Source organism: Vanacampus margaritifer, chromosome 19 (genome assembly GCF_051991255.1).
Source record: "Vanacampus margaritifer isolate UIUO_Vmar chromosome 19, RoL_Vmar_1.0, whole genome shotgun sequence".
NCBI lineage: Eukaryota > Metazoa > Chordata > Actinopteri > Syngnathiformes > Syngnathidae > Vanacampus > Vanacampus margaritifer.
In genome coordinates this window covers 17535177-17554175 of record NC_135450.1, presented here as the reverse complement: position 1 = coordinate 17554175, position 18999 = coordinate 17535177, and the positions used below count along the sequence as shown (strand labels likewise).

Genomic DNA, 18999 nt, shown 5'->3' with positions numbered 1-18999 from the left:
TTCTTCGATGTGGACGCAAAACTGCCTCGTCATGACTCGACTAGCTTTCAAGCACGCGTGAGGCTTTTTGTCATCACAAATGACGCAAGATCCATTTGGAACGAATACAAATGCATAAAGAACACAAAAAAAATACACATATTGCACATGATTAAGTGGCCATCCATCGGCACTATGTTCAACTGTGATAGCAAAATCCCACGTTGTGCTTTGTTCTTATGCTAATACTAAAATGTTATATTCTAACAGCAAATCCGCACCTGGATGCTAAATGTTGCAATGTTGGGTTAGCTTGTCAGCTAAAAGTCCGTGAGTACAAAACGGTCTGCCATGGAATTGCAAGCTAAGCTAAGCTAGACTAAGATCATTTGTTCCATGCTATACCGTTATGCTAGGCTAAAGCTAGCTTATGAATCGCACCAGCCACAGCTTGACATTCGGATAAGCTACAAACGAAACGTGTCGCTAACAACCGTTTGGTTTCAAGTAGCTTGTAAGCTACGATAAAAGCCTTCAATGAGTTGCTAATGTGTTATTTGTGTTTTCTTTTTCACAAGCGATGGTCAATTATTTGTGATTATAACAATTACTTATAGCAAGGAAGTACATTTCCAAATGTTTATTTGTTGCTGGGTCAAATAATTTGCCGCCTGATCCGAACGCTAATCGTCGGCGCGTCGCCGCCGTTGTGCTTTACGATGGCTTGTAAATCACGGTTGGCCGCTCGCGCCAGGTTTGTTAGTCAAGGGCGAAAACCGAGTCGGGAATATCGCCAGGGTATTAAACATCCATTCAGAGAAATGTGGACTGAGGCGAGGGGGGGGGGGGGGTCGAGGGGGGCGAATGTGCTGATGAGGGAGAGAGAGAGCGAGCGATGAAGAAGCCGGCGTCACTGCGGAGCTCCTCCATTGACAAAGTGTGCGGACTGCAGCAGGACGCGCTCGCCGTCGTCATGCGCTCGCACTTTGTTTGTTGTCAGAAGGAAACCGGTGACCCAAAAGCCCACCGCGTCGGCGCCGTCGGACTCGTTCCGGGACGACACCTGTGACTGACGCGCAAGCCCCTCGGATGCAAACGCGTCTCAGCTGCCGTCCCGTTTGCATCAAGGTAAGGAAGACTGCGTGTCCTGATTGGATGCCTTTGCGGAATGTCAACAAAGCCGCTCGGCTGCATTTGCGGAATGCTGCGAGGTCGCCCTCCGTTATGTAATCCCGAGTCGCCAGATTTGTCATCATTACGACTTGACAATATGGACACCAAAACAAAGTGGAGACGCTCTTCTTTGAACAGAAAACACACGTTTTGTTTTTTTTCATTCCATTTAAGCACGAGTTGGCTTCACCAAAAGTACGAGTTTCTGGCCAGAAAGTGGAGAGGAAAAAATGTTTTTGTGGGGTTGGGGGGGGGAGACGGGGGGGGGGGGGTGATCTCAAGATAATGTTTTGCTTCACCTCAAACAGTTTACACAAAAATGTGAGTTGGAAATGTGAAAATTAGTACAAATAAATAAATAAATACATTCTCTAATGATTATATTATTAATTATATAAAAACTTTATTCTTGGGTAATATTTTGCTTATTCTCTAGTATTTTTCTTATTAAATTATTAATTTATTCTCGGGCGTTCTCCCCAAATTTCATAATAAACATATTTTTCTTCACTTTTTGGCGAGAGACGAGCATTTTTGCTGCAAGTGGCCCACGTTCAACTGCTGAATACAAAAAAAAAATGGAGAGCAAAAATCAAGAAACAAACTTTTCTCGCTTCTCATGTCGTCATAAGTGAATTGAGCGGATGTTGAAAGTCGGGATGTTGTCGAATGGCGACCAATCTCTTTGAGGTGTAAACATTTGAGAAGCGTCGCTTTAAGGTGCCGTCCCGCCCCCTCCCGTCCCCTCCCTCGCTCTCTCACACTCACTCTCTCCCTTTTTTGGTCCTTCACCTCCTCCTGGCATCCTCTCCCGCTCGCATCCTGCCTCGATGCCGTGACAGCCCGCCGACATCCTTTTCTTTTGCTTCCCGCCAGCCAAAGCCCCCCCAAACCCCACCCGCCCGTCACCCTGGGATCTACGGAGGCACGCGGGGCGCCGGTGTCGGCCATGAAGCTGGTGAACGGAGGACGAGGAGGCGGCGAAGGAGCAGAGAAGGCCACGCCGTTTTCCTTCAAGAAGTGCTCGGCCTTTCAGTTCGTCAAGCGGAAGGTGAGTTGCCGTCACGCACACACAAAGATGATGTCACTATCAAAGAGCTAACCACGCCCCCCCCCCCCTCCCCGTGCCCCATCTGTGTTTTACTGCGCACCACAAGTGTGTCGGCTGGAAAAAAATCAACAAATAATGATGTCATCGTTTTGAACCGTTTCGCTACTTTTGGGTCGACTGCTGATGGAAGCAAAGATTGTCTTCTTAAGTCCTGACGGGTCCGTCAAAGAACGCCAGACCAACACACTTTGACGCTAGTATTATTAGTAGTCTCGTGTTATTACATATCGTGCTTTAATCTTCAATTGAACCCCAGGTGATGAGTCTCGTCAGACCGCACCTTCCATGTAAACAAATCCGATGCGTCCAAAGGACTGTGAAAGTAGTCTGGAAATTGTCCACACGAATGATGAAAGAGCAAAAGCAGGCGATGACGTTGACAGAAAAAAAAATGACGCGGGCGCTCTTCTCCTCCTCAGCGGTGCGTTTTCATTCCCAACGTTGGGACGAGCCGCGTCATGTGCTCGACGTTTTGCACGCTCGCGGGACGTTTCCGTTCCGACGTGCTGCCGCATGCTCTCCACGCGTCGTCGTCACGTCTGTGCTGGTTTTGTTAGATTTAAAGTTAGTCTTCAAATGATCAGTGTTCGAATATCGGAGCTATGATGCAACAATTTATGTCCGTTCTGTTGAAAATCGTGATTGTATTTTGATTAAGTAAAATTTCCACTTTGTTATTGTGTTAATACACAGTTATTACAGTATATGCTGGTAACATTTTGTTTATTCTTTATTATTTTTTCCCATTAAAACATGACCTTATTTTTGTATTATTACATTTTTTCGAATTTCATAAGCAATATTATTCTTGTATTATTACACAGTTATTACAGTATATACTGGTAACCTTGTTAATTCTTTATTGTTTTTTCTCATTAAATTATGACTTTATTTTTGTATAAATTTTTTTCAAATTTCATAAGAAAAAAATAGGATTGTATTATTACACAGTTATTACCAAATATGCTGGTAACATTTTGTTTTTTTCTTTATCATTTTTTCCTCATTAAATGATGACTTTATTTTTGTGTTATTCAATTTTTTTTCAAATTTCATAAAAAAAAATACTTTTTCATTATAATAATATTGAGCATCTCCCCCCCCCCCCCTTCCCCTATCATCAATAGCATATATGACCTAATTGCGTATATTTTCCAATGACCTTTCTGTGTTTTCCCACCAAGGTGCGTCGATGGATGCGCCCCCCCAAAGCGGAGAAGGCGCCGGGCAAATGTCCGTCGTACCCGTGCGCCAAGTGCCCGCCGGCCGAGGATCTGCGCTGCCCCCACTCGGGCCCGTACGGCTGCCGCCACTACGCCGGCACGCCTTACCACGCCGGCGCGGCCCACCGCTGCCGTGCCGAGGCGTCCTGCGAGCTGCCGCAAAGTTACGGCAAGAGTCAAAGCTGCAAGGTGAGAGAGAAGGAGCAAAAAAAAACACGTTCTCGCGTGACCCGAATGTCATTTTTGTTGTCAGTTTGTATGTGGAGAAAAAGCTCACATGTTGTTTCACTTATTTAGTATAATGTGAACATTTTCTGTTTTGTTTTTTTTATTATTATTTGTTTTTGAATGTAGGTCACTTGCGTGTTTATTTATAAAGCGCACTTGTGTGAACTTGCAAAATATGATCAAACATTCGATTCTTGCGTCATATCAGAAATGGAAAATGGAGGCCATCGCCATTCAAACTGCCGTGGCTGGCCTTGTTGACCCCTCGTGACCCCTCGCTCGACCCCATCAGCTCACGGACTCGCTTTCCGTAACGCCGGGAAAAGCAGCAACATGAGAAAGGGGGGCTGAAAATGGCTTGATTGAAGAAATAAAACAATGCAGCAAGTAAAAGGTGGCAGGGTGAACGGTGATGATGGATGGAGGATATCAAAGCTCGGGAAAAGGCGCGAGACGCGATAAAAAGAGGAGAAAAGCTGAGTGGACGCTTTCGTTGGAGCAAAAGTCACACATCACCAAAAGCTGCAATCGCACTGATAAGACACGCACGCACGCACGCACAAATAACATTTTTAATATTTCAGATATTTTGAAATTTAAAAAAAAAAAATTATTTACTGTAGCAAACAATTATTAACAACTATTTACTTTTTTTATTTAACTTTTGAAAACATCCCTTGGAGATCCCTGAACTTTTTGTTAGATTTTTAAAACAAAGATGTCTATTGATAAAAAAATTTTTTTTTAACTCCAATATTTTATGAACCCCAAAAGTTGCTCAATAAACATGCTGGAGTTTCTGTTTTATTAGAATTTTGATGACAATATTTTCCCTTCCTAAATCCATATCGTTATCGGCATCCTTCACTGCTAATAATTATTATCGGCATTGGCCCTGGTCTTTCTTTAAAATATGCACTTTCGACAATCATCACTTTGGCTATTTTTAGCTTTTGGCTAATGCTAAAATGAAGCATTTGTTTACATCTTGTGCGATCAAATGAAAATGTGCTCCTGTCGTGTGGAAGTCGAGAACAAGTCTTTACAGGTCATTGATTGAAAGAGGATAAGCCTGTCCTGTCCTGTCCTGTCCTGTCCTGTCCTGTATGGATGCTTGGAATCCACCTGGGTTGGATGCCTTGCTCAATGGCAGCAGCGCATCAATCGTTTCCATCATCCGTTTCCCTAAAACCTCCATTTTGCTTGCTTGAGGATGACAAATGTTTGTTCACGGCGAGCGCGGACGGTCGAGCGATTCCATTTCAAGGCTCGCCGTCCCGCTTGCTCACGCGCAACCCCGACCACGACCGGCTTACCTGTTAGCGGCCGATGAGACGTTTTACCGCCGCGGTGACCTTTGCGCCCGGCGGTGATGTAATCGCGTCGCTCGCACATTCCCGTCGACGGCAAGTTAATCAGTCGCTTGTCACTCAAGAAGGACGTGCGTGCGTGTGTGCGTGCGTGCGTGCGTGCGTGCGTGCGAGCGAGCGAATGTTGGTGGCCTTTTCTTCTTCTTCTTCTTCCTCCGACGCAGCCGTTTTGTTTGCCGCAGCATTTTTTTTCAAATCTCACAAGATGATCAGCGTTGATCTTGCTGCACAAATCAAACGCAAGCTGCTTTTGTTGAAGACAAAATGGAAGATGAGAAATTGAAGCACACCAAACAAATGAGCCTCGCGACCTCGCGACCTCGCGACCTTGTGACCAGTTCACTTTAATCGCTTACAACGTATAATACATACATTTTTTTCAAGGTTTGAAAAAAGTATGGATTATTGAGTTTTGCTAAGAATCCACACCCGTATTTCATTTCACTCTTTTTCAAGCTTCATTATTTAAAACGTATCATTTTTTATATCCAAGTATCATTTCACTTAACAGAAAGATGCTAATTCAATGATAGATTTCCCCCAAGATTTAAAAAAAAAATTGGGGGGGGGGGGGGTAAATTCTGTGCCAACAGCAGAACAAAGACTTTTTTTCCCTCTTTAGTCCCATTTTAAATCCATTGCTATTAGCCTGATCCTAGCTAGCGCTAAGCTAGCTGATCGCCTCTCAGATCTGGCAGCCAAGTTTGCAAACATCCTATGGTTTGTTGCTAGCACGATGTTAGCTAACGCTACATCCGATTATGTAACGGGCATGTTGTCTTCAAAGGGTCGTTGGTCATCCATGAAGCGGGTCAAGAGGAAGTGTGGACACGACCTTCATGCGTGTGTCATGTTGTTGCTGCACATATCTTATCCTGTGTGTGTGTGTTAGGTACACACACACACACACACACACGCGCGCGCGCGGTGTATCTTATCCTGGCTTCACGCCACATTCTCTCGAGTGAAAAACATGTTCTGCCCGCGGCTGTCAAGCAGCAAAGATGTTCTCCATAAAAGCACGTGTGTGAGGCGCGCACACACACACACACACACACACACAAAGTGTTCGCTGGGGATATTCGGCTTCTGAGTGACATTTCAGGTTGGACCTCAAATGCGCAGATGAACTTCATTCGACCTTCTTGAAACTCCTCCTCCTCCTTTCACGACGACTTTTTGCACAACGTCACACAATTCAATTTGAAATTTTGGTTTGTTTTGATTCCTTTGGAGCAGGAATGAAATCACGACGATTATAAAAAAAAAAAAAGAGTCTGGACTTCATTTAAAAGAATGTAAAGCAATCAAATGGCTCATTAAGTCCATTTTTTTTGTTAGGAATTTTGTGACGTGAGCGTCGGGGTGTGAGTTGTGGCCTACAGCAGCTGCTCCACACGCAGGTGGAGCTACAAGTGTAGAGCATATCATTTCCAGGAGCCCGTTAGCGTTAGCATGAAGGCCCCGCTGATAGCGGCCTTGATAACGCTCTTGAAATCAGCGCCGTTGTGGGTCAACACTGCTTTGGGATTTTACGCTTCCCTCAAGTTGACCCCCAACACATAATTAATTGCTTGCTGTCAATTTGTCGACATGACCGACACAGACTTAAAAGACAAAATCCTGCAAAATATTGACCTCATTCAGTTTTCATTTTTAATGTTTTTTAAAGTCATCTTTTTTTCTGACTTGATGACTACGTTATAGTGCCCCCGGTGGCCAAGTTGTACACACCAGAAGGTACTTCTATAAAATGTTTTAACTGTTTGTTTTTTCCATTCTAATTGTTACTATTTATAAAGTAAATTATTTATTTATTTATTTATTATTATTTGTACATTTTTTTATTTATTTTTTATTGATTGATTGATTTTATTTTTATTTTGAACTTTTTTCCAAATTAAACAGCATGACTTTTTTTTTTGATGGATGTTTATAATGAACAAAAAAACGTTTGAACAAATTCACAATTTGCGTAAAAACAAGCAAGGGATTTTTGAAATGCGTGAAAGTCTTCATGCGTGTTTGTGATTTTTCAGGTAAGGAAGTGGAAGATGCTGTCGTGTGCCAATGTCAAATCGAAGGATGGCGGCGGCGGCGGCGGCGGCGGCGGCGGCGGCGGCGGCGGTGCCCAACGTCCACGTGGGCTGTCGCCAGTCTTGGGGGGTTGGCGTCCAGGCCCCGCCCCCTTTTGCCTTTGCGGGCTGCCCCGTCATGCTGGAGTGCGCCGTGTGCAGCGGAGCCTTCATCGGCCACGCCCTGGACGGCGCCCTGGACGACGTCTGGCAGCCGCGCCAGCGCACGCAGGCCAGTACTCGCGTTCGTTATTCTTTTGCAACTCGCGCTTGGAAAACAAAGTCGGAATAAGACAGGATTTTTTTTTTTTTTTTTTTTGCGAAAAACAAAACAAATCTTTCGACTGTACTTTAAGTGACGGCTTTATCGTTTTTTAGTATTTCAGCTTTATTCCAATTGAATTTTGAATGTTATTCTTCATGTTGTGAATTTGTTCTTATAATATTTGGACTTGAATCTCACTCGGGATGGGCGAGTACTGATACCAGGTACGATATCGGGCCAATACCGGAACTATTTCAGGTCATACAGTTAAGGCTAAATTCGATTGATTGTCATTTTAAAAATCTAATTGTTGAAAATGATCTAAATCATGAACTTGAGGTGTATAAATATTATGCATTCAATTATAAACTATATATTAATGTAAATATATTAAATTGCATAATAACAATAATAATATTTTTCAAAACATACAATTAGTAAATAATAATAATACATTAATAAATGTAAAAAAATGTCGCACTAGTTCCGAATGTTATGTTGATGTTAGAACTTATATGGAGTACTGGTGAAGGATCTTGATACCAGCCACAGATACTCAAAGCAGGAAAAAAACAATTATTATAAAAAATCCGACATCGAGTAAGTCTTCCTGGTACTATTTTGTGGTGAATCGTATCTGGCAATGTATTCATTAAGTATTTGTGGTATTGGTTCTTGGTATCGTTATCGGTAAGTATTCAAGGTGAAAAAAAAGTTCTCATGAGATTGACTTTTTTATCAATAATGTAACTTTTTTCTTATATATTTTCTACTATTTTGACTTTTTTGTTTGTTCTCCTACAAATGTTGACTTTCCTCTTGTTAATTAGCATATTTGCGTTACACGGGCTCCATTTTTGTCATCTTGTCTTAAAGTGCTCGCCCGTTTGTCAAACGTTTTTGTCGACGCGCTCGTGCTGGCGTCGCCTTCTCAAAAGACGAGCGGCGAAATCGTAGAGAGACGCTTGCAGAAACGGACGTGCTGCTCATCAGATTACAAACGTTTCTTTTCCCCCAGCAGGCCCTGCACCGTTCGTACCGCAACCAGTCGGAGTCGGACCGCTACTGTTGCCGCGGCGACAACCGTAAGTCGACCGCCGACAAGATGCTCCTTGTCTACTTTTCACCGTTCATGCTGTGGTGTCACTGTTACCTCCGCCAAGGCGAGTATGACGTCATGGGAGTTTGCAGCCATTTTTGGCAGCTCGTGGATTGTTTATTTTATTAGGGGGGAAAAAATTCAAGTAGGAAACTCCAATTCCGACGTGGCGAGAAAATATTATGGTCCAATCCCATTCCACTTTCTTGTTACATCCGTTTGCCAGGAAAAGCAATCATGTTGTCGGGTGACTTTGGCCTGGCCACGGCTGATTTCAATTAGCCACATTAGAAACGACATGAAAAAAAAAAAAAAAATCTCATGAACTCCATGACAGCATCACCTCACAAGATATTCATCTTTGTTTTCATTTGACATGCGGCGGGTCAAATTGACCCTCAGACTTCAACTCAACATTGTTTGTTTTGGAGCAGTTTTATTTTATTTTTTATTTTTTTAATACTAACCGTGAAGTCTTCGCTGAAAAATGGTCGAATCCCAACCCAACACTTTAAAAGGCTTAAAGCAAACAAAAGATCCACTCCCGTGTTTTCCTAAAGTCTGCTTGGTGACTATACGTGTGTGTGCGTGTGTGTGTGTGCGTGTGCGTGTGTGCGTGCGTGTTATGTAAGGCACTAGTGGCCATCTTGTGGCTGCCATGCAGGCTGCGTGACTCACACTGTGGGAGGTCCGTCGTGAGAGTGCAGGAAGGGCGGCAAGGCGATGCCAGTCGACGGATATTCGCGCTGGACTGGAAACACACTCACCCGCCACTAGCCCGTTACCACGACAACACCCCCCCCCCCCATTCCCAATCTTTCATATGAACATTTTCATCCGCCTCTCCGGTGGCCGTTGTGTCATTCGGACCCGCGACGGTGTTTGATCCGAGCTGTCGGATGATGAATGTGAATGAGGCTGCTGCGGTTACATAAAAGTCCGCTCACACACACACACACACACACACACACACCTCTTTTATTTGGACCGTCAATGTGTGTGTGTGTGTGTGTGTGTGTGTGTGTGTGTGTTTTTTTTGTTGAGTCACACAAAAGCCCCAAAACATGCCGAGACATCCACACGGGCGCGTCGGATGCTGACGTGCCGCCGCCGATTTGCATCCGTCTGGCGTGGGCGTGCGTGTTTGTTTCGGCCTCAAGGGCGGCTCCACAACAGGTGGCATACGTTCTGCCCCCCCCCCCCCCCCCACACACACACACACACACACAAAAAAGAAAGAAAGAAAAAGATGGTCAGCATGGTGCGCTAGTGGTTTCTGCCTCACAGTTTTGAGGTTCCGCTCAAATCTCCGACAACTTGCTTTCATGGCTTTTCGACAGATTCGAAAGATTTTTATTTATTTTTTTAAATACTGCGCTGATTCAACCTTTGACCTTGCGGTGTGGGGACCCCATTAAAAGTCAATCCGCTTCTTGTTTTTCCGCAATTTGCGTCGAGGAACGAGCGCCTCTCCCACCCGCTCGCTGCCTTTGTGAGGGACAACGAGGCGCTCTGTCAGCGGTGTGGCGACAATGGCGCGCGTTGTTCGCCCTCCTTCACAAACTCACTCTGTTCTTTTGCAACGCCACTCGTTTCCTTCGCCCGCCGGCTGTTTGCTCAAGGAGGCGCGGTTGCCGGCGTCGCTCGCGAGGGGACTCGAAATTTCACAATGAGAAAACGGGCACACTTTGAATGTGGGTATTATTCTAGCGGAGGGACAAAAGTATTGGGCAAGCCCGAAACGCCTCCAACGAGCGCTGACCTACATTTACTTCTGCAATTCTGATGCTGTGTTATTTACACAAATCTGTTTCATTTCTTCTGGGACTCCAAAAAACAACATGTTTGTGTGTTTTTGTATTTAAAAAAAATCACCCTAAACCTTTCAAAGTAGAGGTTTTACATTGACATTAGGGTTTCAAATTGGAATTTTAAATGAGGGTTAAGGTTTCAAAGGAGCGTTTTAAATTAGGGTTGCCATCAGAATGTGTGACCTCAGTTTTCAAAATTGGGTTCCCAAGTAGGGTTCAAATTAGCACCGCCCTCAAAAGCACCAAGACCCCTCAGCGTTTCCTTTAAGTTTCCCCCAAAAGTTGCGAGGAAAGCCCTCGCTTTTCCGCCGAGCGACGCTGAACCTTCAAATCGCGACTTTTCCGCTGGGCGCCTGAACGCAGCACATCTCACTCGCGGAGCGTGAGAAAACCAAGAAGGCGGAACGTCTCCGCCTTCGAGACGAGAACGAGGAGAGGAGGAGGCAAAAAGAAGAAGACAAATCGGTCAGATGAAAACCCTCCTGGCTGAGGAATGCGCCCCAGTGTGATTGCCTCTCGGAGCCCACCTTCGCGAGCTGCCCGGGACGACGTCACGGCTCTATGAAAGACACAACGACCGCTTGGACGTGTGAGTATGAACGAGCCACCTTTGAACGCAACATCCGCATCGAGCGACGTCTCCTAAAACAACAGAAAGAAGAAAGAGGACAAATTATTCATTTATGCACGACGTACAGACGTCACGTATGTTCGCTGTTGTGGAGGGAGGGGGGGGGGGGGTCATTACGTAAGCTTTAACCTGGGGAAAACACACATATACAAAATCAAATCGATCGTTTAAAATGAGGCTCAAAATCTTTGTGGGATGAAATTGCAAACTGTTTTGTTTCCTGTCAACTTGATCATGCAACTAAAACCACTTTAAAGCACCTTTATGGACATTATACGCTGCAAAAAACTCATTTTATGCTCACATGAACTGTTTAGCAAAGTGGACGTGGCCTTGTAGATCATATCAGTCAGTCGAGATTCAGGTGTCTTACGTAATGACAAGTTATGCACAGTGCCACTCGAGTTTTTTTCTTCTTCATAAAACTTGTGTATGTTCAGCCCCCCCCAAGTGTGTATCCCCTCACTCTGTACTTTTCCACTGGCAGACCCCCCCCCCCCCTCCCCTTCTGTGTGTGTGGAAAGAACTACCATCCCGTTAGAATTGGGTGGACCGAATTCCATGATTTGAAAATGCACTTGACACGTTCTTGCAAAGGGAATTTTGGAGGATTTATGTGTCGAAAAGTCTACATTAATTTGTGCACTTTTAGTCGGGGGGGGGGGGGGGTCGTATTTGCCCCAGAATATAAGGAAATCTCACTTTGCAGTGCACCCACCACACTTATACTTACTAAATGTTTTTGGCAACTACTTACTTGAGGTACAATCGTAGCCCAAAAACTAACAATCGTCATAAGAAATAAAATGTGTTAGTGAGCAGTGTTGGGGAGGGAGAAAAAAAAACCGTATCTGCACCGAAACGTAACAAATTCTTACTTTGCCCACGTCTCGTAACTTTATTAAAAGTTGTGGAGAGCTTTTAATATTAAGGGTACGATGATAGGCCAAAAGCTAACCATCGGTGACTAAATAGAATTATTTTCACTTAGAAGCAAGCCACATTTTTGCCATTTTTATGACATTCAACGCCGAAAGCGCTTTAACGTCATGGGGAGCCCCGTGTTGCATTTACGGACATCTCGGAGCCAGGTGTGCTCTTGACGTCACGCGAGCTTCTCCCTCTGAAGTTTCGTCATATTATTGCGTAAGAATGTGCAAATAGACAATGAAAAGAACACTTTCTTTTTGTTATTTGACGTAAGCACACGGGGGCGAGGGCGTGGCCCGAGTAACGGGATCTCGTGCTTTGAGGCCTCTGATTGGTCCATGCCCGGCACGGCTCGTCCAATCGAAGCGAAGACACGCCGCTTTCAGTCACGCCCACTCGGAAACGCCTCTGAGTTCGTCTTAAAAGCAAAGAGGCAAACTTGAAAGCCATCAAAGTTGCTTCTTTCTACTTTTGTGTTTTCTTTTTTTTTTCTTTTCTGTCTCCTCGCAATCATGACGATCAAAAAAAGCGCGACGGGACAGCCCGAGATGACTTACTCCAAGTCCAAAGGGCTCGTGGCCTTAGTGAGCGGTACGAACCGGGACCGGGACCGCGATCGCGATGGCCGGCTCGTGTTTTGTACCTCGACGGATTAATGCAAGCGTGACTTTGACTTTTCTTTCAGCTTTCATGAAGCAGAGGAAGATGGGACTCAACGACTTCATCCAAAGGCTCGCCACCAACGCCTACACGTGCAAACAGTCAGTACGACTCGCAGATGCATTGATTGGGATTGATTTTTTGATCTTAGTTTTTAATACGTAGAAACAAATCAATGGAGTTTACGTTGCTATCATGATGACCTCAATTAAATGTGATTTGTTTTCTATTACCATTGTAGTGCAGAAGTGCATCTTGAACAAGTCCTACGATTATATTTGCATTAATGGCAATCATCGCTTTTATTTGCACTAATTACACGAAGCATAAATGATGTCATAGGATTTTTTTTTTTAAATTGTCATTTAAAAAAATAGATTGCTATGCTAATGTCATCGGAGAGAGAAAATGCTAGTGCGGTTTTCGATGTCAGTGTGTGCGTTTTTGAATCGATCTATAATTGTGATTTTCTTGTTCAATATTTTGTACTTTGCGTTTCAGTCCGGAGGTGCAGTCCATCTTGAACCTGAGTCCTCCGCAAGATGCGGAGCTGATAAACGCCAGCCCCTCCCCTCCCGTGAGTCCTTTCAATGATCAATGATTACATGATCAATGATCACACTGGCCTGCAACATCGGACGCGCCCGCTTGCATAACGAATGAACACATTCTTTTGTATTTGTGGATCATCTGCCGATAAAACATTTGACGCGGTTCTGCAAAGGTTGCGGCTAACGCTCCGTTTGTGTCGCTGGAAGCAGCCCAGCCCGACGCAGCAGATCAACTTGGGCCCGTCGTCCAACCCGTCAGCCAAGCCCAACGACTTCCACTTCCTCAAGGTGATCGGCAAGGGCAGCTTCGGCAAAGTTCTGCTGGCGCGGCACCGCCAGGACGACCGCTTCTACGCCGTCAAGGTGCTGCAGAAGAAGGCCATCCTCAAGAAGAAGGAGGTCAGAAGGCGGGAACGCGCTTTGCTTCGTGTGGCGAGCGGGAAAAACATCCGACTTGTGTTTTGGCATCAGGAGAAGCACATCATGTCGGAGCGGAACGTTCTGCTGAAGAACGTCAAGCATCCGTTCCTGGTGGGCCTTCATTACTCCTTCCAGACGGCCGACAAGCTCTACTTCGTCCTCGACTACATCAACGGCGGAGAGGTGAGTCGGCGGCGGCGGTGGCGGCGGCGGCGCCTTGAAGGGAAAGTCAGGAAGGAAGACACGGCCGGCCGAGTTGCCAATGGCGGCTCACGGAATTCATTTCCTGCCATTGTCGGCACCGGCGCAGACGATGAAATCCATCTGGGAAGAGCAGACGGATTTTTTTTTCTCTTCTCAAGTTCAACCTTTTAAAGTCTTAACTGCCAGTGCAGACCTCCGCCAAGGCACAACGAGGATCTTCCGTCAAAGCCTGATTTTTTATTATTGCCGACCGACATGGTCACCTTGAAGATTTGCAAAAATATATATATATAAAAAAAAAAAAAAAGTTTAGTTTGGCCCATTCAAAAATGCTAATACAAAATAGTGAAAGTAAAACAACGTAAGCAATGAAAAATCTTTGTAATCACGAAACTGCATCAACTAAATTCATGTCATTTCAATAAAAGTAGCAAAGATCGTATTATGAATAGAGTTTGAAAAAACCTTCAACATTATGGGTAGTTTTTTTTAACGTTCGTTTTCACTTGTATTGGCAGCGTCTTGCATTTGTGTGCAGCATAACAACCAAATGTCGCTTCACCACGTTTGCTTCATTTCGAGCATTTATTTGCAGAAAATGAAAAATGGGCAAAATACTAAAAAAGGTTTCATCTCGCTCTATATTTCTCATGCACGTTTTTTTTTTTTTTTTATGTTAAAATCTGTATAGAAAAATAAGCCTGTAAAAATGTCAAGAAACACATGACACGTGTATGGATTATAAATGTTTTAAACGTAAAAGCAGCGAAAGCGGCCGACGCTTCTTGTGTCATCTGCTGATGTGGCGGTTGTTGTTGTTTTTGCGACTGCAGCTTTTCTACCACCTTCAGCGCGAGCGCTGCTTCCTGGAGCCGCGCGCGCGCTTCTACGCCGCCGAGATCGCCAGCGCGCTGGGCTACCTGCACTCGCTCAACATCGTCTACCGGGACCTCAAGCCCGAGAACATCCTGCTGGACTCGCAGGGGCACGTCATCCTCACCGATTTCGGACTCTGCAAGGAGAACATCGAGCCCAACGGAACCACGTCCACCTTCTGCGGAACGCCCGAGGTAAACGCTGAGAAGTTTTTGCAGAAAATCTGGTCAAAAGTCAATCGCAGCCCCCCAAAAAAATTCACTCAAAAGTCAAACAAGACTCGAAGGTCAAATTGTATAATTTCTAAAAGGACAAATGACAGTTCTTGAAAAACGTATAACTCAACATGTATACAATATCTGTCCTTTAACATGTTTATGTGTCATTTTGAAAAGTCGAACAGAAAACTTCCATCCAAGTTTTGTTTTCTCAGCCGCAGCGTGTTCTTGTGTATCAAATTCAGGCACAAGATGGCGCCAGAGAGACTGTTGATAAATTGATTGAAAGCCCAAATTTGCTTTCTGGATCAATCAAAAAAAAAAAGAGACGGAGAAAATTAAATGCAAAATTCTTTTTAATCAAGGGGAGAAAAAAAAACTTTTTCTGGGAAAAAAAAGATTTTCTTTTTAGCTTCTCAAGCTTTGGTCAAAACAAGACAAACGTTTCCCGTTAGATTAAATTCTCCGGCGAGAGCCTCACGTGTGTTTCTCGTTTTCCCTTCAGTATTTGGCTCCCGAGGTTCTCCACAAGCAACCGTACGACCGCACGGTGGACTGGTGGTGCTTGGGAGCCGTCCTGTACGAGATGCTGTACGGCCTGGTGAGCCTCGGCGGCGCCTTCTTGCGCGTTAGCATCGCCGCGCTAACGTTTAGCCTTTTTCCCGCCAGCCTCCCTTCTACAGCCGCAACACGGCCGAGATGTACGACAACATCCTGAATAAACCTCTGCAGCTCAAGCCCAACATCTCCAACGCCGCCCGGCACCTCCTGGAGGGCCTCCTGCAGAAGGATCGGACCCAGCGGCTCGGCTGCAGCGACGACTTTGTGGGTTCTCGGCCGGCTCGCCGCCTTCTTGTTGTGGCGCCGTTACGCTGACTGACGGTCCATTTGTGTCTGCTCAGATGGAAATTAAGAAGCACGTGTTCTTCTCGCCCATCAACTGGGACGAGCTCAACGCCAAGAAGATCACGCCGCCCTTCAACCCCAACGTGGTAAGAAAATGGCGCCCATTTCACTGCTCAATGGCGAGGATATGTGCATTATTTTTAGAGAGCAAGATTTAAAAAAAGAAAAAGGTCATTAAATATTGCGTAATAAAGTACAATTGTTTAAAAATAATAATAATTTAATATACATATAAAATATTTTTAGAGTGTAAAAAAAAATTACGCGCATAAACTATTTTTTTAAAATTATTTTTAGTTTTTTTTAAAATATATGGATTATTTTTAGAGTGCAAGATTTTAAAAAAGTAATTAAATATTGTATAATAAACTACAATTTAAAATTTTGTTTTAGTTTTTTAAATATATGAATTATTTTTAGAGTGCAAGATTTAAAAAAAGAAAAAGGTCATTAAATATTGCGTAATAAAGTACAAAGTGTGCAAAGAAAAAAAATATTGCACAGTAAACACATTTTTTTAATTAGTTTTAGTTTTTAAAAATATATGGATTCTTTTTAGAGTGCAAGATTTTTGAAAAGTAATTAAATATAAAGTAAATTTTTGTCAATTAGTTTTTGTTTTTTTAAATATACGTACAAATTATTTTTAGAGTGCAAGATAATAAAAAAATTGCGCAATAAACTACAATTTTGAAATTTGTTTTAGTTTTTTAAATATATGGATTATTTTTAGAGTGGAAGATATTAAAAAAGAAAAAGGTCATTAAATATTGCGTAATAAAGTACAATTGTTTAAAATTCGTTTTTAAAAAAATTAGACATATAAAATATTTTTAGAGTGCAAAGTAAAAGTGCACAATAAACGCATTTTTTTAATTAGTTTTAGTTTTTAAAAATATATGGATTCTTTTTAGAGTGCAAGATTTTAAAAAGTAATTAAATATAAAGTAAATTTTTGTCAATTAGTTTTTGTTTTTTTAAATATACGTACAAATTATTTTTAGAGTGCAAGATAATAAAAAAATTGCGCAATAAACTACAATTTTGAAATTTGTTTTAGTTTTTTAAATATATGGATTATTTTTAGAGTGAAAGATATTAAAAAAAAAAGCTAATTAAATATTGCGTAATAAAATAAAATAAACAACTTTGTAAAGCATTAGTTTTATTTATTTTTTGAAGCCCCCAAATGTTGGTTTTATTTTGTTAGTTTGCATTAATACCTATAATAACCTTGCTGGGGAGTTTTTAATTAACCCCCCACTGATGTTTTTGTTTTTTGCACTTGTGGTCTTCCAGACGGGCCCCAACGACCTGCGGCATTTCGACCCCGAGTTCACCGACGAGCCGGTGCCCAACTCCATCGGCTGCTCGCCCGACAGCGCGCTGGTGACGGCCAGCATCAAAGAGGCGGCCGAGGCCTTTGTGGGATTCTCCTACGCGCCCTCCATGGACTCCTACCTATAGGAAACAAACGCTGCCCCCCCCGAGACCCCCACCCCGAGACCCCCACCCCCTCCCTCACTTGAGGACTTGCGTAACACATTTTGCCTGGACTGGCATCTTTCGGGGAGGAAAAAGAAAACTCTCGTCGTCACTTTGCAACAAACTGCTGTGTGTAAATAATGACAAATGTTTTGCGAGCAAGTGGAAAAGTTTGTTGGTTCACGTCAACGTCATCCTTTTGTCTTTTCCGCAACATTCCTTTTTTTTTTTTTCAATGTTTTATTTTTTGCAAGTCCTGGGATGAAAAGGGAGCGAGTTGAATGTTACAGAGCGGCTGTTGACCGTCCAAGGTGCCTTTTTAGAGTTGGGAATGAACGCACTTAACACAAGAGGGCGCTGTGACGCCTTCAAAATGGTTGTCATGGCGACCGATCATTTTGCACACAGAAATAAGGGAAACGTTGAAAAACAAGACAAACTTGCTGCTATGTTGTCAGAAAGTGTGAGCACACTACATGTTTCCTTAAAAAAAAAAAAAACGTGTCCAGGTGAACAAACGTCTTCCTTTGTGAGCATTGATTGTGTCTTCCGTCGTCAAATGTTTCCAATCGTCGTGGCTGGAAATCACAGATAGCAAATGAAATTTGATATCCTTCAGGCCTATGAACGAGCACACGCGTTATCCAATTTGAGTCTGGGCCGCACTAGTAGAATGAATGATCTGTAACACTTCCACAACTAGTGTCGCTTGCGAGTATGTCATTAGATGAATATGCTAACTAGTAGCAATATGTGTCACACTAGTAGCCTCCTGGGCATACTAGTAGCAAAATGCCCACTAGTAGTGGAAACAGTTGCTATACTAGTGATGATGGCGTGTACTAGTACTTGGAAGTGACATGGCTTTAAAAGCCATTTTAGCATTTGCTAGTTAGCATAAGGTCCGTGTACTAGTTGACAGTTGGTGCAAAAAGTTGTATTCCAAATTCCTCCAACATTCTCTTGTCATGTTGTTGAACACTATTTAAGTTAGTTTGTATATTTCCACTCGTAAGTTGTCATGTACAGAGAAGACTACAAAATAAATAATATGTCGTCAAATGTGGCATTTGTTGAAACGTTGCTGCTTTGCAATCAAATTTGAAAACGAATTTTTGTTGGAAAACAATCTCGATGACTTTTTGAAAGTGTTTTTTGAAGGTTGACTTGATTTCCCCCAAAAGTTTTTGAATGCTGGTTTCGACAATTGGACATTGTGTGGTTGTTCCGTCCAAATGTTGAAAGCGGACACTTTGCTCGACTCGCCTTCCTACCTGGCGGTCGTCAATGGCTTCATTTGACTTCGTAACATTTATAAAATGAACACAAAAAGCACTTCTTTTTTTTTTTAGAAACGATTTGTGACTAGATGAAAGACTTGCACGAGCTTGTGACCTTTGCAACATGTCGGAGACGATTGATGTCTTACACAACGCTAACGTGTCCGTCATTAGGCTGTTATTAGATTGATAAGGCGGAAACTGCAAGTCAAAGTTGTGCAAAGATTCTGCAGTTATGTCAGCCAAGGCCATTGTAAAAGAATCTAACTGTCATCCGAACGTAAGTAACTTGAGCTTGTTTTTGTTTTTTTCTGATGACCTTTAACTTTTTCTCCCCACTTTTGAAAACAGCTCCGTGAACCGGCAATATTACTTTAGTCTTTACTTGGTCAGTCGGCTTGTTACTTTCCCCCCAACTGACTGTTTTAATGGTCCCACACTGCCGCCTAGTGACCAAAACTGGCATCAAACTTGTGACGTGCATCGCAAGTCCTTCAACCTTGG

General features: G+C 43.3%; 1 protein-coding gene across 4 annotated transcripts; it reads left to right on the top strand.

Annotated features, from left to right (window-relative positions):
• The first annotated feature begins 886 nt into the window (after positions 1 to 886).
• sgk1 (serum/glucocorticoid regulated kinase 1) lies at positions 887 to 18281 on the top strand. Of its 4 annotated transcripts, XR_013289420.1 has the most exons (13): positions 887 to 1107; positions 2029 to 2203; positions 3448 to 3675; positions 7124 to 7391; positions 8446 to 8509; positions 12581 to 12656; positions 13057 to 13132; positions 13317 to 13505; positions 13578 to 13709; positions 14564 to 14800; positions 15330 to 15425; positions 15494 to 15649; positions 15727 to 15816. XR_013289420.1 is itself a non-coding variant. In XM_077552659.1 (10 exons), the coding sequence occupies exons 1-10, from the start codon at positions 10896 to 10898 to the stop codon at positions 17195 to 17197; spliced, it is 1248 nt and encodes a 415-aa protein (XP_077408785.1). In that variant the 5' UTR covers positions 9756 to 10895; the 3' UTR covers positions 17198 to 18281. The 4 variants fall into 4 exon arrangements, 2 of the variants coding, with proteins under 2 accessions (XP_077408785.1, XP_077408784.1); XR_013289421.1 differs by lacking the exon at positions 887 to 1107 and having other exon boundaries at positions 2016 to 2203; XM_077552659.1 differs by lacking the exons at positions 887 to 1107; positions 2029 to 2203; positions 3448 to 3675; positions 7124 to 7391; positions 8446 to 8509 and adding exons at positions 9756 to 10923; positions 17030 to 18281.
• The last annotated feature ends 718 nt before the right edge of the window (positions 18282 to 18999 follow it).